Genomic DNA, 27,452 nt, shown 5'->3' with positions numbered 1-27,452 from the left:
ATAAGCATCTAATCCATCAGTCCAATCAGATGACACCATGAGGAAGAGTATCAAACACAGCTGATGTGCCCTTTAACCTCCCACGGTCTTAAGAGATGGGGTCATTTGGACGGGACAGCCCCGCTGCTTCCCCGCATCTCTCTAAGACCACAGGAGGGTTAAAAATATTCTTTACCCGTGATCTCAAGCTGTCATCTAGGAAAAAACTATTTTTAAGATATTTTTTTGTGTTATAAATCTTAGCTGTTGTAAGTTAAGCATGAAAAGTCCATAAGTCTCACTGACTAAACTTCTGCAGTCATACAGAAGGTACTACTGACAACACACAGAGCCAGTCTGTTTGTTTACTGTATGAGAGATTTAGATACAGTAATTGGGTCCTTGGGGCGAAAATATCTCGTACGTCTCAAACAGACACAAATATTCAAGAAAGAAAAAAAAAGTCAGCACAATTTAGGCATCAGGAAGAGAAATGCTTCAAAGAGGCGTTGGTTTGTTATCCTTCAGGTTTTCCTACATAAAGAGGTAACACTGAAAAACTATGGACAGATGAAACGATCAACTTCTATAACTTGGGATCAATATATTCCAACTTTATATCCCTGTGAGGTAATGTGCGTGAACACACACAGCTGAGCCACAAACCGTATTAGAAGTACAGCTGTTAATAATGCATGAATCTGTCTGTGGTGCCAGTGGAGGAAGACTGGAGTCTCGGACGGCCGGGCCCTAATGAAGCTGGGCATGTCTGCGTCTCTCCTCTGCCAAAAAGTCATGAATAAACATTAGCTGGCTAATTAAACTCAGCTCTGGCAACTTTACTCGCCAGTAAACAAGCGGCAGAGAGGGAGCTCTCGCACACGCTCACAGGGATTCAGTGGGAATGTAGGAATGGTATTTCCAGGCCTTCGTCTTCTGTTTGGTACAGTACAGCATGCACTCTGGAGAGGAACAGAGGACACTGATAAAAGGAAAAAGTGAGATAAAGAGTTAGGAAGAAGATGAAATCCTTCACCTCATTAGTCCCCAAGTTTAAACTTCCTGGGAATCTACTGTGGTGTTTCTGAATCGCAGCTTTTTTTATCCTGGTGGTTTAAATTGATTTACATTCCACATTCGTGGAAAATCTTGAAGAATTAACCTTTTATCAATATAAATTTCATATTTAGTATGAGAGCTTAATTCGTATAATTTCTGTATTTTATTTAAATTTTATGTGATAAAGAGACTAGAACATAATTGTGAAACAGATGAAAATATTTTTTTTATTTATTTTTTTTACAAATAAAACTTGGCAAAGAATGTTGTGAATTTGAATTCAGCCCGTTCTTATCTAATACTTTGTAAACACCTTATTAAAATTAGACTTAATGGCTAACAGATGAGGAAACTTGGATCCAAATAATTCATCTGACCAGAGCAGATAGTTTTATGACTTTGGAGTGTTGTTGGTTCTGCTTTTTTAAGCCAAGTTTTTAGACATTAATGTCTTGAAGTTAAATTGACACAACTCTAGGATCATAAATGTTACAGTTATTGTTAACTTTCATTTTTTTTTGTTGTTGCATGTTTTTCAGGATTTATGCACACCTCAACCGATAGCCCAAAAAAGATTTTTTAAAAGAATAATAAAAAGCTTGATAATACTAGTTAGTTTCAGCTTGTTGGGACGATAGTTTAAACAATATATATGTTTTTTTAATCTTCTCACTCTTAAAATACACAGCAGCAACATATAAGAGTAGAAGTTAATTTAAAAAAGCTGTTGCTCTGTGATCCGAGTCTCAAAAACTCTCACTAAAAGATTTGAACCTTGTTGCTTTCCTTACACAGCCTGCCACTGCAACCTCCATGCCAGACGGTGCCGATTCAACATGGAGCTGTACAAACTGTCGGGGAGGAAGAGCGGAGGAGTCTGCCTCAACTGTCGGCACAACACAGCAGGTCGGCACTGCCACTACTGCAAGGAGGGCTACTACAGAGACCTGTCCAAGCCCATCACACACAGGAAGGCCTGCAAAGGTACAGGGCCCGTTTCAGTCTTTTACAGGAGCGCTGTTGAACCATTCAGTAAAGTTTCATCATGTGTGTGTGTGTGTGTGTGGGTGTGCGTGTGCGTGTGTGTGTGTGTGTGGTTTTCCAGAGACTGAAGGAACAAAAAGCAGCTTTAATCAAATCCGTATCAAAGCAGTATGATTTGATTTCCTTGTTGCCTTTTCCCCCCCCTGATGAGTTAGAGTTTTAGAGGAAGGATTTTAATTGCTGATCCAGTTTCACCTCTTCCATCAACAGCGATGAGCTGGGGGGTCGTTTGGGATCGGGGAGGTCAGGGTGGCATTGGGTGGGATCAGCCCGGGCATTCCCTCATTGACAGAGTAATTTGGCTTATTTTGAACGGGGTGAGGGGATGACAGGGCAAGCAAAACAAATAGAGCAGGGGCGCTAAGTGATCCCCCGTACGGACCACAGATGAACGAGAGGCAACTGGAACAGTGGTGGGAAAAGGCAGCAACAAAGCAAAAGTCAGGGTTGGAGAAGCAGCGAGGGAATGAAAGATGGCAGGAGGAAGGATGATGGGAGAGGGGGACACACCCCTACACAGGTGTGCTCACAACTCACCACTGAATGAATCGCCTGCCACCAACCCTCACCGCGGCTAATAAGGGTCAAAGACAGAGAGGTGGTAGAAGAGGAAGAAGTGGAGGAGGGGGAGAATGTGTTTTCTCACCTCTTCTATAGCTGCAGGGAAAGATAACAGGAGTCCGATCCCTGCACAAACAAGCCGAGGGACACGGCAGAACTCGTGCACGCATACACAAGAAACGGATACCTGCTGGAGGATTTCAGAGCCGCCGCCTCTGAAGGCGCCCCACGAAGAAATATTAGCTGCCTGCTGACAATTTAAGCCCCAGTTTTCTTTTGTCACTCAGCAGGAAGTAAATAAATAAACGGAGCCATCAGTCAGTTTGAAAGACATCATGTAGGAAAACATCAATGAAACAGGTTGAAGAATGTGATGTTAGTTTAGATGAGACAGGGCTTTTCATTCAGCTGTACTCAAAGAGTAATCCAGCTCTGGAGAAAATGATACGTCCTCGGAGGAGATGTTCCTCCTTTTCAACCTTTCTCTGCTAGAAATTTAATTTTTTTCACAGCTGTCTGACACGCTTCATGCCTCAGTGACAGAACATTAATCAAACTAACGCAAGGGAGCATCACCTGCGCTGCACTCGGCTCCACCGGATTCCTTGCTTCTTGCAAGCATATCAAACACCTTTCCTTTTTTTTTGCACAACACAATTCTTTAGATTTATCCACCCTCAGCTCAGTCACTCATGATAAATATTCCTAAGGTGATTTTTAACACCCTCTGTGGCTTTGGGCCTAGTCTGCCGGCCAGGAATGCAAACACACGATTCATCACGACAGGACAGAGTGTATTGTTAACCCCATCCTCTGCTGCGTGTTGCAGGAGAGTGTGTTACTTTGGTAACACACTCTTGCTCTGTGTGTGTTACGTGTTAAAGTCCCGTCTCATGTGTTGGCCTCTCAAGATTCACATTCAGTTTTGCTCCTATAAAAGTGAAGTTACAGCTTTATGCTCTTTCTGTGCTTTTCATCGCTGCAATAAAATGAAGCAAGGTTTGCCAAATCGTTGGCAAAAGTGACTGTATTTAATCTATCTTTACTATATAGCAGAAAGAATATAAATAGTCGTTAGCATATGTAAATAGTTTTACTATCTGAATTTCCATCAGCTGAATTTCCTCACTTTGTTACTTTATTGTTTTTTGTGTGGTCAAGTTGTGAAAAATTATTGTATTTAACACACAACAGACAGAATGTAGATTATCTAGTCATTAGCATAAATAAGGTTTCTTATCTAATTTAAATGATTAATCTGCCAAAAGACATAATTAGATTTTTTTTTTATTCATTTATTCCATTTACTAAATACCATACATGAAGTAAGCAAGGCAGACAAGGCAGTGACTTTTCTGCATTTTTTTTCTGGGTTTTTTCCTGTTTTTGCTGTTTGAGGCCTTACATCATTTAGTTGATTAACCTGAAAATGATCAGATTTTTCTCCTTTTCATTTATTTTGTTTTCAAGTTGGGTTTGGAGGCCAAATTCACTGTATATACTATTACCAAAGAGAATGAAAAAAGTAGTCAAAATAAATCTCTTTGTCACTTAATGACTTGCAAAGCCTGGAGAACTTTTCTGCCAAATGGTAAAATTTTTATATTTTAGTTTTTGCTTTTATTCGGTGGTTTATTAAGAGGTGAGTTGAGGTAGACATCAGCAGAAGTGAGGGCATTTGATGCCATACATAATTTATATGACGAATGTGCAAAATTATCAAATGTTATTCATTTTTAATTGTTGTGCAGTCAAGTTGTGAAGGGCTAAAAAATGTACTATATCTAGTCATAAAAAAGATAAAATGGAAATAGTCGTCATCATAAGTGAAGTTTTTTTTTTTTCGCCATTTGAAGCTTTAAGTAATTCAGGGAATCATTCTGCTAGATGCTTTTGTGTGTGTTTGGTGTTTATTTATTTATGTATTGTATTCAATTGGTTAATCTGTTAAAACGTAAGCAAATCAAGTGATCATCATAAACGAAGATATTTTTTTGGGGAAGGAGAATTTCACTCCTTAGACAATTTGGATGATTAATGGGCCAAATAATTAAATTTGATTAATTTTCAGTCATTTCTTGGTCAAGTTGTGATTGTAGGCAAAGTTCACTACGTTTAATTCATACCAGACAGGATAAAAAAAAATAAAAGGATTCGTCAGAAAAAGTGAGAATTTATTTGCTTTTTGCTGACTTACACAATTTAGACTGTAATTCTGCCAAAGTATTTAAACGGATAGCTTTTTAATCATTTACTGTCTCTCAGATGTAAATAAATTAATCATCAGCAGTTTTTTTAGATCATTAATTCACCAAATGAGTTTATGAAACAACATGAAGAACGTGGTTTTAGGTTAGATGGCACAGTTTTTTTTTATAACTCAGTTTAATCAACTGAGTTTATTCTAGATGTTCCTCCATTTAAACGTGCTGCGTTTGATTTATGATGTGGTTGCTTTTCCCAGCGATCCCTTCAGATTTTGAACATAACCACTTTACAGACGGACCAAATTCTCACAGCAAAACAGGAGGGAAAGTTCAGACAGGAGTAAACTGGAGTAAATAAAACTGCCCCCAGCATGTCAGCAGGAATGAGGAAAGAACCACCAGTGACCAACATGGAAATTTGTTTTCACACAAGTCAGATTACTAACATGCTGTTAGGGAAAATGGAGAAATGAGTCCTGACAGGAAGTCAAAACAGCGAGTCGAAAGCGGTGAAAAATGTGCCTGGTTTGTACACCTGACATCTGGAGGGAAAAAGATGCGGAGTATGTGCTTCTGGATTAATCTGTTGGCTTCTGACAATCTCTAAATATATTAAAATATTAAGGTATATTTACCCTTTTTTTTTTACATGATCTGAATCTGAATAAAAAGAATATTTAAAAAGAGAAAGAAACCTTTTACCCAGAACCTTTGCAGAATACCAGCACCATTCTCGGATATGATTTAAAATAATGTTATTGCTTTGGGATAATGATAGTCCCGCAGGCCTGCAGCCAGAGCGTGGTCACGGCATACTCTCATTACAAGCGATGTAAAAAAACTAAATCCTCTCACCCACACTTGGGATTTATTTCCCCTCGACTCGTTCACGTTTGCTCCGTAGTGAAGCATAAACAGATTTCATCATTGTTTAAGAAATCATCGGCTCACCCAAAACGGTTTTGTTCAATTTAATCTATGAAAATTGCCAGAGTGCATGCACCTCCCACCTCTCCCTGGCCCTGTGTGATTATAAGCAAACACTGTCCACATTCAACCCGGGGATTCAGTTACATCAAAATAGACTTATAATAAAGAATCGACTGCAATTACCCCAAACTGACAAATGACACAAAACATAAATGGGCTAACAAAACATTTTTTGTTAGCTAAATCTGGAGCATTACTGCTAACAAATTCGGAGATCCCTGTTTTACATGGTCTAATTGCTGGTGAACAAAGTTACCACACGCTGCTTTCTTCCCTGCGTTGGACACTTTCATGCTCCGGCGAACTCCCGCCTCAGTTTAACCACATTCTAACTCAAGATAATTTGATGAAACCCAGGCTGCAAAACTACTTTCATGCCCACTCCTCAAACAGTGTGGAAGCTGGAACAAAGTGACATCGATTAAGAGGTTTTGGTGATTTACTGAAATCAAAAATAGAAAGCCTTGTGCTGAGGGACCCGCAAGAAAGCGAGGGAGCACAGCGGTAATATAATCCCCTCAGAAAAGTGGCTCATTTCCAACGGAGGCCGCAGTGAGCGGATAGCGAACCCTGCCTGGTGGCTTCATTCACATGCCAAGAGTTAGAGATTCACCCCTCTTAGAGTGAGAGCGTAAACTCCAATGAGTTTTCAGTCGTCTTTTACTCGTGTTTCTGACTCTTTGAGGGTTTGGATTTAAACACACTGATGGGATTTGACAGATACGTAAAGTTTGGTTGGAAAAAGGAAGATAAGCAAAACCTGAAAAAAAATTATGCTGCCTTCACCTTTAAAGCGGAGACTCCACAGTTTCGAGTTTAAGTGTTCTTATCTGATTTTAAAAGCAGAATTATACAAAATCAAAAACATGACAGCTAAGGCTTTTACTTAAAGACGATTTTAAATCTGCTGTCTGCTACGCCAGCAATATCTTTACATCACAACCACAAAATTCAATGAATGACGTGATTTTATTGTCTTACACAACAAAAAAGATTTTTTACACATACACAATTCAATTTTGCATTTCAGCCCCATTTAATACGATGCTTTGAATTAAAATTCACTGCAACTAATTGCAACTAGTAACGTCAGCATAAATCCAGCTGTTCTGTGAACAGAGTTTTATTAAAGAGTGTTAGTGAACTGCCAACATCACGAAGACCAACGAACAAAGAAGATGGGCCGGGGAGAAAGTTCTGAAGAAGTTAAAGTGGGGTTAGGAATCTGTTAATGGGGAAGCTCTTAGTCATTTTCTTCACAAATTTGACTTTTATAGACTTTTATAGACCTTAAAGTTTTGCTTTTTCACAAACAGACATTTGGAGCAGAGTGTCCTAGTCAGATCCAACCCAAAACCTTTTTAGTCCACGTGCAAAGAGTTAACTCAATACTGCAAACCACTTTCTGAAGTCCATATTCATCATGATAAAATGGTGATAGCAGCATCATGCTATGAGAAAGGTTTCATTCAGCAGAGGCAGAGAAGCTGGTTGGACTTGGTAGATGGAGTTAAGTCAGACTGCGGTGAGGATTTATCTTGTGACAAACCGTAGAGTGTGGAGTGCCGTCTTTTGAAATTGGCCTACTCAAAGTCCAGGTCCAAACCCAATTGAGCATCTTTAGCAAGAGTTGATAATCAATATTCACAAATTCTCTCTGTCTGATCTGATTAAGCTAGAGATATTTTGTAAAGAAGAATGGGGGGGATAACTAAAAGAAACTATAAAGCAAAGGGTGCGTCTACAGAATACTGACCCCTGAATAATTCTGCATTTTTAACATTTCAGGGTTTTATTTAAAACTGATTTGAAAACCATGTATCATTTTCCTTCCACTTCACATCCATGACCTGTTTTGTGTTTGTTTTTCATGTAAAACACCAATTTAATACATAGTTTTTGGCAGTAGCATGTAGCTTATCTATTTTTATTACGTTGAGCAGCCTGATAATGCAAAATTAAGGTATGGTTCATGTCTTAATCAGAGTGAAATCTTCACTATAGGTCTTCAATTTGATTAAGGTTTTTTTTTTTTACCTTGCTACTTATTGCTACCAAAAGAAATCAGTCTTGAGGCCATTTATTGTCATCAATAAAATACTGAAGTTGTTGCAGATAGAAAGTTTGCCGTCCTTGAAGTCGATGCAGTTTTCTTTCTTTCTTTTTGCTCTTTACAGACACTTTAGGGAGGAGCTGAGATCTAATTATAATCTAACACAGACTTGGTTCGACTGGCTGCATTCCAGGTCCAACAAATTCCTCTTACTGGCACACTGAGCTCAAACCAAAACGGGAATGCAGTTCAGACTTCAAACATCTACTTTATGGTGAATGATGGGCATATTGTGAAATCACACATTGCCCGATTTTGGAAAGGTCTCTACACCCTTTTTTTATGCACAACTCCTGGCAGGAAGAGACTCTTTTTGTAGTTACAGTAAGATATAACCCCTGCATTAGCTTTTTGTCATTGCCTTGTTCCTTATAAGAGAGAAAGGGAACCTTTCCTTTCTGGTTCCCATATCTCTCCGAGCCATCTGGAGTGGTAGCCATGAATCAGCCACTTAGCCCCTGAAGTGGACACACACTTCATACTCTCACTCACACCCCTGGAGTGAGCCAGTCATTGACACAGCAGCTGTGTCATCTAGCCGTAGAGCATCTGACAGGACAGAGAGGAGAGTCATTCAGTGAGGCAGACCAAAGGTGACGAAAGAAGAGGAGAGGGAGCGCTTTCCACCTGCATGCCATGTGCTTCTTGATTTACAAGCAGGCTCGATGCTGGGCTTTATGGTTCCCATCACATGCTCCTAAAAACATAACCCACCGCAAACTCCCTCTATCCTCAAAACCTCTCCTCCCGACATGCTCCCCTGGATTTACTGGCCTGAGGACGTGCCGTGCTGGTCTAAACGCTGCTTAGCGAGCTCCCTGGGAGTGTTTGCTCAGTTTGCTCAGTTTGCCCAGCCGCGCTCAATGAAAGCGGTGACAGATTGGTCTGATGTAGGTAGTAGTAGGCACACAGTCTGTGGGAGGACTAGAATGAGTGCGATAAGAGGGGTGAACAGCACACACACACACACCAAGGACTGATAAGAGCAGCAACAGGAGCTGAAGCTCAGGAAACAGGCAATAGAGATAAAAAAAAGAGAGTTTTATAGATAGTCGGAGGCCTGCTGGGACACAGACCACTTCCACAAACGTAAAGCAGAGTTGTGTCATAGCATTCACTTGATCATAAAGGAAACCTATACATTTTTAAAAAGTAACTACAATCCACTTGGGTTTTCCGGTAACACTTTATTTGACGGTAAATAATGACACATATAATGCAAAGTTGACCATTTTAATGGACTTTTAATACAAGTTTTAATGCAATTTTGGATTAAAAGTGTCATTATTTACCAAGTAATGCGAAATTGACACTTTGAGTGGACATTTAATCCAAGTTTTATTGCAAATTTGCTTTAAAAGTGTCATTAATTACCAAATGACATTTCATGACAACAGTCATAAACATTCATGAAGTCTCCTTCATCTTCATGACAGATGTTATGACAGTGTCATGTCAGTTTTTATTTGACATCCCGTAAAATGAATTGTTACCAGTTTTTCAGTTAGTTTTGTTTTGTCATAAAATAAAAATATTATGTAACCTGAACCACACCTTAATTTTGCATTATAACTGCTCAGCTTGTATGTATGCATAAATATGTATTAATGTATAATTTGTTTTTATGAAAAACAGATACAAAGCAGGTCATGGATGTGAAGTGGAAGGAAAATTATATATTTCATATAGTTATTGTTAGTTTTAAATAGTTATTATGTGAGCTACAGTGTTTCCAAGTACAGAAAGTAGAGACATACATTAGCTGGTTCAGCTAAGCGAAGTTAGCCTCATCAAAGAGAACTACATTAATCTTAGGAATCAAACTTATAACTAGAGCACATAGTTGTGTTTAATGACATTCAGCCACCATTACAATTTCCTGGTTTGCTCTGATCTACTTCAGCTTCTACTTAGAAATGTCCTCTTCTGCTTTCAGATATTTCTGGAAAGCAAAGATCCATTGGCCTAGACAATTTATGTTTTTTGGCTCATGTTGCTCATTAGTCCCACATCACATTTAACTTGTTTGCATTTTACTCTGCACATAGTTTACAACATTTTTTCTACATACAGCTAAAGGCAATCTACCACTAGTTGTACTTGTGCCAAAGAACTATAAAGACATAATGTATCACCCTGTGAGTTTTGTTTTCCTTAAGCAGCATATTGAATGGCAGTGATATCACTGCACTAAGTCAAAGCAAAGATTAAAAAGCACATTGCATTTGGACATGTCAACTTTTATTAAAATGATTTAATTCATTCAGAAGCAGTTGCATAATATTATCTTCTCTGATTCAGATTAAGCCCCCTCATAAACTCCAGGGCAACTACAGTAGAGATCTGGAATTTTAAGCATGTGGACAGGGCTCAGTATTAATTTCTTTTGACGTTAATACATATTAAAGACTGAAGTCAGTCCAATGGAATGAACTCATTGTTTTTGAAGCTGTAAGTCTGCATGTGAGCTGCACAGTTAGGTTCTCAGAAAGCAAAAGAAGATTTACAAAGGTCCCATCATTAGCAACAATACAAAAAAAAACAGAGCATTAATTCGTCTGCAGCCCTGAAAGCTCACAGAATGACATGTGACAAAACGTAGAGGAAAATCTTATGGCAGGAAGAGGGTGGGGGGCATGTAGTGAATGAGGCTGAACGTTTTAACATCACAGGATTTCTGGGAAATCAGCAGAAAATAAAACACTTATGGTGTGAGCCATGGAGTAGTGAAAGTTTGGTGATGAATGATTTGCGGGGGGAATATGGTAAGACATGAATATGTCAGCTCCGACTTTGAGGATGACTTAAGAGTTATTTATGTCCCAGAATAGAAGAAAATAATGAACTTTTGTAGCACACTCCTTTCAAACCTGGCCGCGAAATGAATAAAGAGGATTGGATTAGGCTGAGGAATTTAGACATGATTACATTCCTGGAGCATATGTGTCAGATACACCCACCAACTCACCACACCCACACCCACCAACCAGTTTCTGGAGGAAGAGTGAAGGATGTCTTGGGCTCTCGTTCAAAGCCTGACATTGATCAGAAACAGGCTATCAGAATTATACCCCATTATTTGATCATTTTGGTAAACATGCACAAGTTTTTCTCGTCCCCCGACACACACCAGTCACACACCAACATGTTTTTGCCTTAATGCAATTCTGATGAGGTGCTGTTGCAACAAACACCTCAAAGACGTCTGTAAACCTTTAAGAATTGGATTCTCATTTAGTCTTGTAGTAACGCTGGTTGTGTTGGATGTGCCTCTGTGTGAACGCCTCCACTATGTCTCTCACCACCCTGTTGCCGCCACCGCACCGATGCTGTGTACCCACCTGCACTCTCTTTGCATAGTTGTTGTTAGTTCCCCCCACTCCCTCATGTGCGCGTGCCTGTGTGTGTGTGGGGGTGGGCGTGTGTGGGTGTGCGTGTGTGTGTATGTGTGTGAGACCACTTACTGTTCCTCTCTTTCTTCCTCTGTTTCCTCACAGCATGTGATTGCCATCCCGTGGGCGCTGCTGGCAAAACCTGTAACCAAACCACAGGACAATGTCCCTGTAAAGATGGCGTGACTGGTATCACGTGCAACCGCTGCGCTAAAGGCTACCAGCAGAGCCGCTCGCCCATTGCCCCCTGCATAAGTACGTGGAAGCAGTCTACATCAAGTTAGGACACAAATTTGCCTAACTCCAGCTCTTAAAATGCTTTAAGCAGTTATTATTTTACCATCCACACATAATACTCGTGTTGCAGTTTCATGCTAGTTGATGCTAGCAGCTAGCTTAACCAAAGCAGGCATCTACCATCATAAAATAACTCTGACCTCAAAAACAATATCAAAGGTTTTTCTGGATGCTGTTGATGAACCTTCAGTGTTTCAGTGCCATTATAGTATCCATTGGATTATGTCATTTTTACTTTTATGCCATAAAAAGTAAAAACATTTAGAAAATTTCATCTTTATTTAGAAATCATTTAGAGTTAGTACAAATGAGTCTTATTTTGCATTCTTTTGTCTCCGTCCATCTTAATTGATTCAAAATAAATCCTTAAAGTGACTAATGTCAACATAATTCATTGTGTTGACATTAGTCACTTTAAGGATTTATTTTGTCAATTATTTGAATATAACCAGATTTTGCATTGTAAGCTTTACATTTCCTCTAGTTACACCTTAAATTAGCATTTTCTTACCTTTTTAAATGTTTTAATTAGATTGTTTTTTTGTTTCGGGGTGTGTACTGGTAGTAGTCATTCTTTCTGAGTTTTTTTGGTTCTGACAAATGAATTAGGCTGTTATTTCACAAAACTGTAACGAAAACAAACATTTCTGTAGCATTTTTGTATTTTACCAATTTTTGTCTTCCTCCACAAATTTTTATGATCTGAGAGAAAGTATATGGTTTTGAACCTGCCTGATGGTAGTTTGTTGGCAGTCACTTATTAAAGTTCAATACAACGTGATAACCAGAAGCTAAGTGACTAAATGAGCCAGCGCTCTTGAGTTATTAAATTAAATACAAGCTATTCATTTGTTGGAGGTTTTGAGTTAGCTTAGAGTCCATTATTTACTAAATTAAGGTCATAGGTTTAAATCCGACCTCGATGAAATGTTGTCACATTTGCTTTGGTTAGTTTTTTTACAGAAACCAAAGGTGAATGGAGGATTGTGTGGCTAACTGGTTGATCAGTAGTGCAGGAGTGTCATAGGGCACTGGTCTCTGACCATTTATTTTCACTCAGTGTCCTTCAGACTCTCAACACAAGTCTGACAGAAGTCAGACGTCTGTCATCTGCAGAAATACTCAGATGACTCTGCAGTCTTCAAGTATACTAGAGATGGCCAATAAACTGAGCACAGAGATCTGAGGTGGGAACAATCATCTTCTCTTTCTTGAATGTGAACAAAAAAGGAGATGACTGTAGATTTAAAAAGAAACAGGTTTAGGTCAAACCCCATTTCCATCATAGGAGAAGTAGTGGAGGAGTATAAATACTTTGGTGTTCACCTGAACAACAGAATGAACTGGAAATGCAACAATAAAACCATCTTCCAGAAGAAAAAGAAAAGACTCTGCTTCTTGGGAACAGTTAGGGCCTTCACTGTTCACAACAAGATGCTTCATATCTTCTATAAATCTGTTGATGAGTGTCTTCTCTTATGCCATCACCTGTTGGGATAACAGCATTAGAGAAAGGGACTTAAAAATGCTCAACAACCTGATAAAGAACGCTGATTCTGTTCTGGGGACGACTGTGAAACCACTGACGATTAGATGAGATGATTATTTAAATAAAACCAAGAAAATTACAGACAACCTTGAGGTTGTTCTTCCATACAAAAACAGAGTGTCTTCAGTTGGAGGCTTCTTCAGATCCGCTGTAATTATGGCTACTATGGAGATCCTTCCTGTCCACAATCATCAGTTTCTTCAAAAACTCTTTAAAGAATCTTGGATAATATGAGTTACAAAAGTATTTTTGAATTTGAAATGAAATGGGGGCAGCTTGTAATCTTCCTGTGTGACACTGAGAATGAAAACATGTCAAGCATTAGTCAAACTCATCCTCTCAAAACATAAAGTGGAGTAAAAACCAAAAATGTTATAGCATTTTAAATTGCCTTATGTTTTTATCAGACAGTTAATCTGACCAGACACAGTTTACTTTTAGCGTTCTCATTGTTTCACACAGGACACTTCATGGTCTCCTACTTCCATATACTGTGTAAATTATTGTTGGTTTCTATGTAAATAAGCAACCAATCCAAATGTGCCAATAGTTTAAAGGTTACATGTTAGTGTTCACATAAACTTCTGTGGCTATTTTGAGACGAGAGTTGTTTTAAGAAGGTAGAAGTCTGTTTTGATTTTGATCTCACTCAGACTAGCTGTTGCCTTCAGCCTCTAGGACTCACTACTCTGAATTTATGCTAAATGAAGACTCAAGTAAGAGGTTAATATCGTTCAACCTTAAAACAGAGCATCACTTAAATAATCCTAAATAAATTCTTTATGGACTATGGGCGGCACACGAGAAACTGCTTTCTGTCGCTGTATATACATTCTTATTCAAAACCCACTCAAACAATCAAGCATTTGTAACAAATCGACATGTACAGTGAGATTATGTCTTTTGTTCTTACTAGACTAGTATTTGATTGTAATAAACACAACTTTAAACTTCAATATATTCTAATTTTGGCTGTTGCAGCCATGATTAGAATATATATATATATAAATACAAATTAAATTACACCAATAATATCTAAGAAAGTACCTGACGTTTAAACTCAATATAAAAATAAATCTAATCCAATTAATCAGGTAATCTTCCCATAATAGACAAGGTGCTGGAGTTCCTTTGATTAGGATCAACTTAAACATTTAAATTAAGAATTTAATATTTGAGTTAAACATGATTTAAAAATGAGTGCAGACTTTTATTATTATAGCAAAGTTTTACTAACTATATTTTAAACAGATGTAGATTGTATCTCAGAGATTGTGCAGACTTAAAAAAATCAACATGAGACAATAATAGGCTCAGTGATTGAATAAGGATGAAGCATTGTGTCACTTTTGGGCTTCCGGTCCTTGTAGTACATCAGCGATTGTTTTCATCAAATAGTCAATAAGAGCGAACAAACAATGTGTGGGATCATTTCACACCATCGCATTTAGAAATGATGAAAGTTGGAATCGGGTATCAATACTCAATAAAATCAGGGTATAACATCAAATTATATCCCAGTTTTATACAGTTTATTTCAAAACTGTTAAAATTATGAGTGTCAGTCTTCCAGTCCTTTCGATGTAAAAATCTTTCTATTCCTTCTTAATGTGTAGCGATATAAAGTCACTTTGATGAAAGAAACCGACTACACATTTTCTCCTCCAAAATAGACAAATGTGGAAACTAAAACAACACCATCCATCAGTCCTACAAAGGGAAGTTATCTTTTTTTTTTTTTATACTTTATTTTTGGTAAAGTTTTTATACATAGCAAAACAACACATACACACAAAAATCAAATAAAATGAAAAAAAAAAAATAAAATAAAAAATCACAAGTACAGTGAACAGCAATCTGAACAGAGAGGTCACCAAGGGGGGGTGAAGACAGCAATACATCACAAAAAAATTAACTTAAAACAGAGATTTTAGGTGTACAGATTACAGTGCTTGTAGAGTTCCATGAAGAGTCAAACAGGTGAGAGTTTATTTGCAGACTTACCAAGTCCTTACAGTACCCAGAATAATGAAGTTAACAATAACTCAATTTACTTTCGAATTCCTATACATTAACCATTTCGACCAACATTTTTGGAATTTGTTTTCCTGGAGTCTAATAGAGAAGGTAAGCATTTCCATTTCACGTATTTCTTCAACAATGGCTGACCAGTCACACAACGTCGGTGGGCTCCCACTGAGCCACCTTCTTGTTATTGATTGCTTTCCTGCTATCAGTATTATTTTCAGAAGGTACTTATCTTGAGTGTTGAGTTCATTTGGTAAATTACTTAGGTATATAGTTTTAGGGAAGTTATCTTTTAAAGCTTCAAAAGGTTTCAGTTAAAAGTTCAGGATGGCTACCGGAGCAGATAGCTCAACTAACTGCCTACTATAAGCTTGTTATACGCTGTTATTTTATAAAGAGCAAAATGGTAAGAATGTATCTTATTCTAAGTGCTATGTACTTTAAAAATGAAAGATAAAAAAAACAGTAAAATCATTGCTTAGATAAAAATAGTCTAACTGTCTCAATGTGTTCAGCAGCATTCAAATTAATGTTTGAAATAAAAGTTGATGTGCTTTAAATAAAAGCTGTTAAACCACGTTTTACATTTGATTTCAAATCTTAGAAAAGTGAGTATTTTTACTCAAGGTCATCATTCTGTGAGAATCACATACCAGCACCTACTTGAGATCCAAAACCTTCACTGTTACACACCTTTTCCCGCAGTGTCTTTTCCTTTGCATGTGTCTTTAATATGCCTTCTTTAGCCTTCTTGTTTCTTTTAGTAAGAGATCTCTTACCTATGCATGATTTCCCTGTGTGTAAACGGTGTACCCACTCTTAAAGAGACAGTTTATGACAAAGTGACTGAGTGAAGCAAACTTTCCTGACATACAAATGGCTAGCAGCTCTGTTGACCTGTCTTTACCTCTGGACCCAAGCTTAGAGTGTAAATTGATTAAATTGATCATTTAAACAGTAGCCAGGTTTATCCAGTGCTCAGTTTAATACTAACTCTTGAGGGACTAAGCAAAAACTAGATCCATCTGTGCCAATGTGTTACACTCAAGAAGATGTTTGGTGGATTTTGTTTTATTAAATTGAAGTTAAATGTGAGGCTTAACAATGGCTATACGCCGGTTACAGTCATGGTGGAACGACCCAGAAAAGCCATCACTGATAACATGACGCTTGGTCACTCCCAGTGTTGGTGAAGAACATCTCTTCCTAATGTTTCAACTCGTTGGGTTGGACATGAGATTCTCACAGCAGGAAAACCTTAAGTAGAAATATTCCACGTTTATGGGATCTAGTTATTTACACAAAAACAGATAATTTGATCTGTTTTTCCTTTTATATATAAAAGCAACGGTTATTTGTACTGCAACTATTGATGTACAACATTATTATTCAGTAAACTACATTTATTTATTGTCATTTTGAAGCATAGACTGAAACCTCTGGTTTTCAAACTTTTTTCCAAGTAACAGACTTTTAAAAACTGCAGCAAAATGAGACATCATCTTCATAGTGTTGTTGTGTTATGCCATAAAAACAAAAAGAAACTAAATATTACTTAAAATTATATGAATAAAATCACAATAAAAATGAAATGTGTTTGATGTCAAGAAAATTGCAAATTACGTAGAGATTGTTTATTTTAAAGAACATACAATAAACACTGTATTTATTTTCATGTTGAAAATGACCAAAATTAGACACACTTGGATATAATTCAGACCACTACAAACTTCTAAAACGATACTTGATTAATATGTGTTGAAAATGCATCAACAGGCATTAGCAGTATATTCACAACTCCATTGGCTGCTTGCTGGCAAATTCATAACAATAGCCTAAATGCAGGTAAGAATTTAATTTGAAATTCTAGGTTTCAAAATTAAACAGAAAGGACTAAATGAAATTAAAAGAACAAAAATTAGTTCACATTTTGTTGCCATCTATTGGCCAAAGTTATGCCTAAAATCAGCCTAACAACAACAGCAATACTGATCATTTATGTATATATATATATATATATATATATATATATATATATATAGATATATATATATATATATATATATATATATATATATATATATATATATATATATATGCAAAAAAAAAAAATTCCTTCTCACCCACATGGGTGGTGATTCTTCTTCCTCTTAGCTCGGGTCCTCTACCAGAGGCCTGGGAGCTTGAGGGTTCTGCAGTATCTTGGCTGTGCCTAGGACTGCACATTTCTGGACTGAGATGTCTGATGTTGTTCCTGGGATCTGTTGTAGCCACTGTTCCAGTTTGGGGGTGACTGCCCGAGGGTCCCGATGACCACAGGCACCACTGTGGTCTTCACCTTCCAGGCCCTCTCCAGTTCCTCCCTTAGGCCCTGGTATTTCTCTAGTTTTTCATGCTCCTTTTTCCTGATGTTGCAGTCACTTGGTATTGCCACATCCACCACAACGGCTTTCCTCTGTTGTTTATCCACCACGACTATGTCTGGTTGGTTCGCCCTCACCATTTTGTCTGTCTGGATCTGGAAGTCCCACAGGATCTTAGCTCGGTCATTCTCCACTACCTTCGGGGTGTTTCCACTTTGATCTTGGGGGTTCCAGTCCATATTCTGCACAGATGTTTCTGTACACTATGCCTGCCACTTGGTTGTGTCGTTCCATGTATTCTTTCCCTGCCAGTATCTTGCACCCTGCTGTTATGTGTTGGACTGTCTCAGGGGCCTCCTTGCACAACCTACACCTTGGGTCTTGTCTGGTGTGGTAGATCTGGGCCTCAATTGCTCTGGTGTTTAGGGCCTGTTCCTGGGCGTGCCATGATGAGGGCCTCTGTGCTGTCCTTCAGTCCAGCTTTTTCCAGCCATTGGTAGGACTTTCTGATGTCAGCCACTTGGTTGTTGCCGGTGGTACATCCCATGCAGGGGCTTGTCCTCCCATGATGGTTCCTCCGGCACCTCAGGTTCTGTTCCCCATTGTTTGAGACATTCACTGAGCACATTGTCTGTTGAGGCTTTGTCCCTGATGTATCTATGGATCTTGGATGTCTCGTCTTGGATAGTGGTTCTCACACTCACTAGTCCTCTGCCTCCTTCTTTGCGGTTCGTGTAGAGTCTCAGTGTGCTGGATTTGGGGTGGAACCCTCCGTGCATTGTTAGTAGTTTCCGGGTCTTAACATCTGTGGCCTGTATCTCCTCCTTTGGCCAGCTAATTATTCCTGCAGGGTACCTGATTACTGGTAGGGCATAGCTGTTTATTGCACGGATCTTGTTCTTGCCATTGAGCTGGCTTCTCAGGACTTGTCTTATTCGTTGGAGGTATTTGGTTGTGGCTCTTTTTCTTGTGATCTCATCAAGGTTGCCATTTGCTTGTGATATTCCCAGGTATTTGTAACCTTCCTCTATGTCTGCTATTGTTCCTTCTGGGAGTGAGATCCCTTCTGTGCGCGGATGACCTTCCTCTCTTTGTAACCATCCGACCACACGTCTCTAGTCCGAATGACATCCCAATGTCCGTGCTGTATATCCTGGTGGTGTGGATCAGTGAGTCTATGTCTCGCTCGCTCTTGGCATACAGCTTGATGTCATCCATGTAGAGGAGGTGGCTGATGTTGGCTCCATTCTTGAGTCGGTATCCGTAGCCAGTCTTGTTGATGATTTGGCTATATATATATGCATATATATATGCATATATATATATATATATATATATATATATATATATATATATATATATATATATATATATATCTGTAAATTAATGTAGTTAGTAAAGGATAAAACTGTATATTTTTCCACAGTTTTCTTCAAATAGATGTAATGATGTTACAAAAACATTTTTTAATCCTTTTTTCCTCAAAGCATGCTAAGGAATAAAAACTTGTGGATTGTGAAGACAATTCAATATTATGGGGATTTAATCTTTCACACATCCAGTTTATTAATAATAATAATAATAATAATAATAATAATAATAATAATAATAATAATAATAATAATAATAATAATAATAATAAATAAAGACTTTACCTAGCTGTCCATTGCAGTTTTTTGTAAATTTAGATCATAGAAAATTTGCGTGACCATCAAAAACTTGTCTGTTGAAAAAGGAAATCTGCTTTAGCACCTCACCACTTTAGTACATATTTGAACTATTCTAGATATTAACGCTCTTTACATAAACAAAAACAAAAAATCCATCACATGTGCTTTCTATAAATGAATAAATCCATCACATGTGCTTTCTATAAATGAATAAATCAATTATTTTCTCTCATTTTCTCTGAGTAGAGATTCCAGTTTCACCTCCCACGACTCCGTCCAGCATCACAGAGGAGCCATCAGGTGAGTACAGCTGAGCGTTGGACATTTATTTTTAAATGTGAGTGCATACGTGGGTGCGTGTGCATGTGGGTGTGTGTATTCGTGTTTACACACCAGCTGTGCAGTAAAATATGCACAGAATTTGGTGAAAATGTAAGTGAATGCAAATGGAATTTCTCACCTCTTTCACTTCCTCTCTTGATTCCAGTAAAAAGTGACTGTAGGATAAATTGGATCCCACTTGCCTCTTCCCTCATTACTAGAAGGGTTCATGAATATTAAAGCCATTAGCAGCAACCATGGGATGTGCCTCCTTTAATCTCTCACACTTTCACAATTAATCAGTCTAACTGTGGCACAGTGGGGTGTTTTTTTGCCCCTGCATGGGACTGGGATTTTTCACTTCGTTTGACTGATTGATACTTTATCGCTCCGAACTTCAGTGCTTTTCCAGGCTTCCTTCTCCAGGGTAGTGAGAAATAGATGGAGGGACTTTTGATCTTGCAATGCAATGAGAAGGAATCCAAACAGCTTTCATTCTTTCATTCACGCTGCAGATGATTTTCTGACGGCATATGAGCACAACCAGAACAGCCCAGGACTTGAGTTACACAAAACCTTGAGTAAAGATGTGTAAAACACCTTAAAGTAAAACCATCCTTTATTTCAGCAGCATAATCTCACTATGAAAAAAGTCAAGCCTATATTTTGAGTGTTTTTTCTCAGTAGGAGAAAAAATACCTCAGCCAATAAAACCAATCAGTGGCACAGTGGTTGGTAACCCTGCTCTCCATACTTTTTGACATGTATTACCACAAAATAGACTGTTCTGTGCCTCGTGAAACATTCTGTGTTGTTTTTTGACAAATTTTGAATTAGCATCCTGCTGACAGACCTAACGACAACTAATACTGGCTGAATCCACCAGATAGTTATTTAAAATCTCCTTCTGTTTCAGATCCATTGACACCACACTCTCTAACTAGAGTTCCAGGCTATTTGGACAAGAAACAGGCCCACAGCATCACAGATTGTCTACTGTACTTCAAAATGACCTCTTTTACCACTTTTTCATTCATTATTTCATTATGTTGGAGCATTTGTTTCCAAACCCTTCAATCTAAGTCATCTCATCTGATCAAAGCATACAGTTCCATCAGACTTTAACAAACCCCACAGGTTTACATTTGTGAGGGTAGGTAGGACAAAAAGGCTTTCTACTGCTTTTCCTCCCAAACATGGTTGCCTTGGAGACTAAAAGAAATGTTAGATTTACCAAATATTGTGTGGCTGGTTATTGTGTTAAAAGCCAATATCTCATGGGATTTTTTTACCTGGTGACTAAGTGTACTCAATCCTAATTTTCTAAAATGAAAATGAAGGAATTGTTCAAACATGGAAAAATGTCAAAAACAATTAGGAATGAAAAAAAAAAACAGCCAATCAGAACCATCATAACAGAACATCTCCAACATGCTGCCATCATGAACATTATCAATTCTGAAACAGACAACAGAAAAACCTAATCAAATAATCCATAATCAATAATGGTGATAAGAAAATACTATAGGATTCTGTAGTTCTGGAATAAACTGTAAGCTTATTACTTGGGTGAATTTAAGAACTGATATTAATAGAATACATTTCCTTCACTGTCTTCATATGTCTTGTTAAAACTTGTTAAATCAGAATATCAGCATTTATTAGCCAAACATTAGAATATTCCTGAAGTTTTTGCAGCTAAACAGGTGAAATATAACCTCAGAATATTTTCTCTTTTTTAATTTAAGTAACAGCTGAAACAAATTGAGTCATTTGACTCACTGTGTTCCTATACCTTCTTTAATGAAGCTACCAGCTACTGCTCTGTGCACGTGTGAGCGTGCACGAGAGGCTCCAGCAGCTGTTCCCCGCAGAGGCCTCGAGTGGACTCTCAGGATATCGCTGCTCTCTCAACCCCCCAACTTCAGCTCTCTTTTCAGCGTTTTCCACCTCCTTCGTCTCCCTCTGTTTCACGCTTTGTCTTCAGATAACACTGTGGGTGGTGGGGCGCTGGAATATATGGGGGCTTTCTCTGGGCTCACTCCTCAGGAATTGGAAAATCTCTGGGATTTGGTATTCACCTAAAAAAAGTGAAGGTAGAATGTTGCATTTATTTGCATACAGTACTTTCCGAATTATTCATATGCCTAGAAATCGTTTCAAATTTACATTTTGTAAATTTGCAGCCATAAAATTCAGTCTGCTTCATTAGGACATTATACCATAGCCCATCACAAAGTAGAAAATAACTGAGAAAGGGAACAAAAATGAGAACGTTTCGCAATAAAATCTGTTGACTGCAGATCAATGAACTTGTTTTACTTTGATGTAACTTCTGAACCACCTGGCTTCAGAAGTCCTATAACTAGAGAAAAGGGAACAAAATTATTTAAATAGCATCATAGCTGACGGATTAGGGATAATGTTATAGAAAGGTCTAAAGGGGACCTATTATGCAAAATTCACATTTTGCACAGTTTTTATCTGGGTCTCTATTGCTTCTAAAAGCAGTTCCAAGCACTTAATAAACCCACCCAGCCATTTTTTGTCAGTAAGTTAATGTTTAGAAAATTATCTGTTCAAAGATCTTCTAAATGATATCACAAATCAACACAGCAACTCAAGCACAAAGGAGCTTGTCACCTAGCAACCCCAAACAAGCTCCAGCACGTTTGGTCAGCTGGTTTTACTGATGTACCACAGCTTCTGGAAAAGGCAAGTGTTTTGTCCAGAAACCACTTTCTTTTTGGTAATGCAGGATGCTCCACTTCTGCTTTTCAAAGATGTGCAGTTGTATAATTGCCCATCTGTTTGCAGCTATTTTCAAGTTTAAATAGCTTCAACCATAGCAATTTATTTGCCAGTTGCAACTTATTTGGATTAAAAGTGATTTAAAGTGACTGTTTTATAAAATAGGAAGAAATGATCCGACTAAGATCTCATGATCTATGAATGATGGAAGGAAGGAGGAGACATACTGGTCATGTACTGCACAAATCGAGCCTTTATGGAAGAGTGGCAAGAAGGAAGTCACAAGAAGTCCTTTTTGCAGTAGAAGTAATAGCAGGCATTCAGAAGACAGTTCTCAGGTCTCATCAGACCAAGACTGGACCTTTTGGCTGACATTCCATCATCTCTACGGTAAAACATGGCCGCATCATGCAGTAGGGATGCTTCTCTGTGCTTTCTTCATCCCAACGGCTGAAGTCACACAGGCTGTTAGCTGTAGCACCATGATGGAGACCTTGCAAAGCCAGGGGGCCCTTTGGCCCACCCAGGTTTGACGTGTGGAAGATGCAAACATCGCCCACAGATCCTATAGAGAGGGTCGAACAACAAAAGTACCTCTGGTATTCCAGCGGCTGTGATATCACCTAGTTGGTGATTGCTTACAGATGTGGCGTGTGTGCATGCACGTTTGTGTGTGAGAATGTTTTAACCTCCTTTTTTTTAAGCAAAATGACTGCCTAAGATGTACGTTATTTTCAGATGCATGCTAGACTGACAGAAAATTCAACTAAATGAAGTCCAGGGGTGAATTTAACTGCTGATTTACTGATTATGCAATGGTAAGAAGTTTTGGCCAAAAGAGATGAAAGGAAAAAGCAGGGAGTAAAACTATAGGAAGATCCGTGACAGCCGAGTAAAAGATGAGGTGCATGGATGTGAAGTCTAAAGCAGACTGGAGACGTGGAACAAATGACAGAAGATCTGTGACTCGACCGAGACATAGGAAACGATGGAAAATACAAAATACGCCGACAGCTGTGAGGCAGGTGTCTCGTTGCGGCTTACGTGAAGCGGGGGAGCGGGGGTCTGCTGGGATGGAAGGAAAGGAGGGAAGATGGAATGGATATTAATTTGTCTCCTGCTGGAGGCCCCCCTCCCCCACACCTCGACCACACGGAGGGCTGGAATGCGTGGAGAATAGCGCCGATGGTGTGGCCCAGACAAAACACACATTGTGCTGGTGGGTCACGGATGGTGTGAATCGCCACTCCCACGGGTCACTACAGAGACGTCTGCATGGCAACGAAATGTGGAGGAGATTAACCGCTGGTGACCTGAGCTGTGGCCGCGCGGGCCTGTCAGGATGTTAGAGTAACTAATGATGATGAGGAGATGGAGAATTGGACTGATGAGGATGATGGTGTTCATGTCCAGTGTGTGTGTGTCGCGACTGAGGCTGGAAGTGATCAGAATCTGTAGCGGACCCCTCCTCGGATTTTTTGGACATGAGTCTTTCTTCGCACACCCTTTTCGGTTCCCTCAGACTCCGCGGCGCTTCGGTCATGAATCTTATACCACTACTCAGTTATATGAATGCTAAGAGAAGGTTTGGACACTGAATGACCATCTGCAGGAAGCACAGGTAAAAGTAGACAAGCAGAGCATAAAATTGTCATAATCAACATATGACCCCTGTATTGCTAAAATTTGTAGTGCTATAATATTCAAACCAATTGAGCTTTTTCACAATTTGTCAAGTCACAACCGTATTTTATTAGAATGCTATGTAATAAAACACTTAACAGTTTTAAATAATCTGAAATTATTGATTATTAATGGTTCCATCAATGACACTCATCCAGATCCAGCAAAGCAACCCCAGATTCTCACATCACCACCCGCAACGTTTGGGTATTGATACTTTTCTTGAAATTGTCTGCTAGTTTTACTTTTATTTTTCTAATCTGCAGAAATATGACCCCCAAATAAAAATAAAAAAAACTATGATAATGAAAGCTTTTTTATAATTTAGTTTATGATAGTTTGTACATATAGCTAGGGTGGTTTTGGTAACTTTTATCCTATAATAGATCAAATTATTGTGTTATGAATTAGCTGAATGACCTGAGAAGACAAACACATTTAATGATACATATCATTACCATCCACTTCACAGCTATGGAGTATCCTATGTTGCTTTATCCCATAAGACCTCCATCTGGATATAAACAGTCAAAAAGGTCAGAGGGCATGATTCCCCCTTTCAGGTTAGTCACCTGCAGGACATTTAGTTTTGCAACAAAACATCTTTGTTTTTTGTTTTTTTTGCAGAGACTCAGACTAAGACTCTGAAGAGACAAATTATTTTTCTGGCTAGCAGACAAATTTGGGATATAGAAGCTTTGATTACTTCAGGTGTGTAAAACATTAACATGACAGACATAGTTCAATTTTCTTATGTCTGATTAATAATTAGATTGTTTAATTAAAGCTGAAGTACATTAGAGTGATAGACTAGTAGATAGTGTGATTTAAAATGGCCCTAATCAAAACTAAAGTGGTTACATCCTTTCTTTTTTTGCATTTGGGTGAAAACATTTTCACGGTACAGCAGCTTCCTCTCTGCTGGTTTCCTGTTAAAGAGAAACTATCTTTACTCAGTGGTAATACAGTAAGAAAAGAGGTTGGAGGGGGGAGCGTCTCTTTTTTTTCCTCTTCTCCTTTCTCTCTCTGTGTGTCTCCTTCCAAGACAGTATCCAGGCTCGCAACCTGAATGTGAGCAGCCCAGTGAGGAGGAGCTGAGCAGAACAGCAGCTCTCTAATCTAATTACGTGCTTTATTTGCTGCAGTTTGTTTCTCAATCAGTCTGGTTAAATGAGAGAGAGCCCTCCTCCTGGGAGCCATCATTTACACCTCCTGGTTCTACCGCTCCCGTTCTTCTAACTCTGCATAGCGTTTGTCACACTTTGCATGTGGAGCCATTTGTTGTGTGTTGTGAGAGTTTTGTAGTTTAGAAACTTGGACGTTGCGTTGCATTTGATCATCTGCAGCAAATATGTCAGAGCAGCTCTGATTGTGACCCGAATGTTTTGACAGGAGAGGAACGACTCAACTTTTTCTTGACAAGTTTTGCAGGCCGACCCACATCCAGACTCAAACCTTACACCTCTTAGTAGCACATAACTATGAAAGGACACATACAGAAGATTAAAATTGTGAACAAATAGAAATTTGGAAAGTGTGGCAAGTGTTTTTATTGCCCCCATTAAAATCAAGTGCAATTAATTATCTCCAAAAGTCACTTAATTAGTAAATAAACTCCACTTGTGTGTGGTTCAATCCCAGTATCCAACATGCAGATAAAGGGTGTCTTATCAGAGGAGACCAAAAATAAATGTTTTACTACAATTCTGTCTGTGGCAAGAAATGAACACTTGACTACACCCTTAACACATTCCCTAAAATCCACACGGGTCAGACTTTTTCATGCCTGACCTAAACGCTAGTGTAGATTCCTCCTCCAGATGTGGACCAGGAGGAAGTTGTGAGGCTGCGTGTTCAGACCACAGCAGGTGAAGCGTGCATAATTTAAGTCCCTTCATTTAATTTCATTCTTCATATGCAGCTATTGTTGTGACAGCCAGTGTGTTTATTTTTTGGGGGGGTTTTGTCACTGCAGAGAAACATTTGATGTGTTCATTTGCTTAAAATGTGATGGGATCTGGGTTCTCTGTTCATATTAATTACACCAAATGATAATGAAATGCAACTGAATAGTTCATGTCATAATTATTATTTCAAGAACTGATGTATAAAAATAGATTATGACAGAATTTTTGTTGACGCTGTCAGTCAAACTGACAGAAAACAAAAGAGTCTAATGCAACCTCAGATATCATTGTAACTGTATTAACATTTAATAAACATTTAAAAACATAATAATTATTCAAATCAACTTTTATTGAACTCTTTGAATTTAAACACGGACTTTGCGTGTTTAGTTTTATTTCCATCAGACTGTAACTTATGTTGGCCTCAAGTCCATCATTTTTGTGCCTAATTGTGGCAAAACATTCTCTACACGCTAAAATTGGAGACAGTCAGTCTGGATTGACTAGGGAGGTAAAAGTACCTTTGGCTACACTTGGAAAATACCTCAATATGCTTATTTCGACAGGTGAGCTAACTTCTCTTTTTTCAATAAAAACTTCCCCACTCCTAATGTTTCGTCTTGATTTATAGGAGAACAGTCTTTGAACGACTAGATGCTTTCACCTCAACACGTTGCAGTGACCCATGTTTTTCATGTTCAACATCTAAAAAAAACTCCCTTCCACTTCATTCAACCTACTACTGGCTGTTGACGGTACTGCGACTTTTTCATTGCCGCTGTAAAGTTTTGGCTCCAGGACGAACTGTATTGGGCCTGGAAGGAGCTTGAATGAAAACGATTAGTTTAAAGGGCTGCGGGGTACTTTGATAGAGGGGGCAAAGGTCCACCTCTCACTTACCAACTTCTTAGTGCACTGAAAGGCCAGAAAACAAAGCGCTGTAGTAACTACATCTACTTAGAACACGCAGAGCACATTTTAGCTCAGCATTACAAGACCGCTTCCCCTTCTGCTGCTTGTAACGCAGGCACAAAGGGGACATTTGTCTTCGCAGTAGGGGACTGCCTGGCCCTAAACAGGCATCTCGGGGCGCTCTCAGCGGGCCCCGGAGCCGTGTCTCATGGGTACACTAATGGGGAACGAAAGGCTATCAAAGGGAAGTATCATGATGGCATCTAGGGGGGGTTATGAGAAAACAAAGCTGCCCTTCCACAGCCCCCTCTTCCATCATTTACATGGTAATCAGCTCCAGCTTTTATAGACTCCTCTGTTCGGTTTGTACTTTCTCTGCTACGACCTGCACCAGCTCTGAGCCCAACCACACTGTAACACAACCAGCGGCTCTGCTCATTTTTACTCTCTTCTTTTTCTTTCCCCCTCTGCCAAATTACATTCATCATGTTTTGCTGCCCGCCTGTCTTCCACCATTCATTCTCCCTCCTCCCACTTCTCCACTCGGGCATTTCTTTCTGTCATGGCGTTCCCCAGGCAACCTCATTGTGATGGCCAATAAAGAGTAGTAAAGATTTGCTCATATC

At 38.8% G+C, this 27,452-nt stretch overlaps 1 protein-coding gene across 2 annotated transcripts in view; it reads left to right on the top strand.

Moving 5' to 3' along the window:
- Positions 1-27,452, top strand: part of ntn1a (netrin 1a) — a 74,536-nt gene that overhangs the window by 36,812 nt on the left and 10,272 nt on the right. The window contains exons 3-5 of one of the 2 annotated variants that reach the window (XM_044115109.1): positions 1,834-2,022; positions 11,451-11,600; positions 19,499-19,552. In XM_044115109.1, the coding sequence (XP_043971044.1) occupies positions 1,834-2,022; positions 11,451-11,600; positions 19,499-19,552 (393 nt within the window). The remainder of the gene's footprint in view (positions 1-1,833; positions 2,023-11,450; positions 11,601-19,498; positions 19,553-27,452) is intronic. The other variant, XM_044115110.1, reaches the window with a different exon arrangement.

The sequence above is a fragment of the Gambusia affinis genome, linkage group LG04, assembly GCF_019740435.1.
Source record: "Gambusia affinis linkage group LG04, SWU_Gaff_1.0, whole genome shotgun sequence".
In the NCBI taxonomy this organism is placed as follows: domain Eukaryota; kingdom Metazoa; phylum Chordata; class Actinopteri; order Cyprinodontiformes; family Poeciliidae; genus Gambusia; species Gambusia affinis.
The sequence above is the reverse complement of the archived record's forward strand: the minus strand, read 5'-3'. Positions and strand labels throughout refer to the sequence as shown.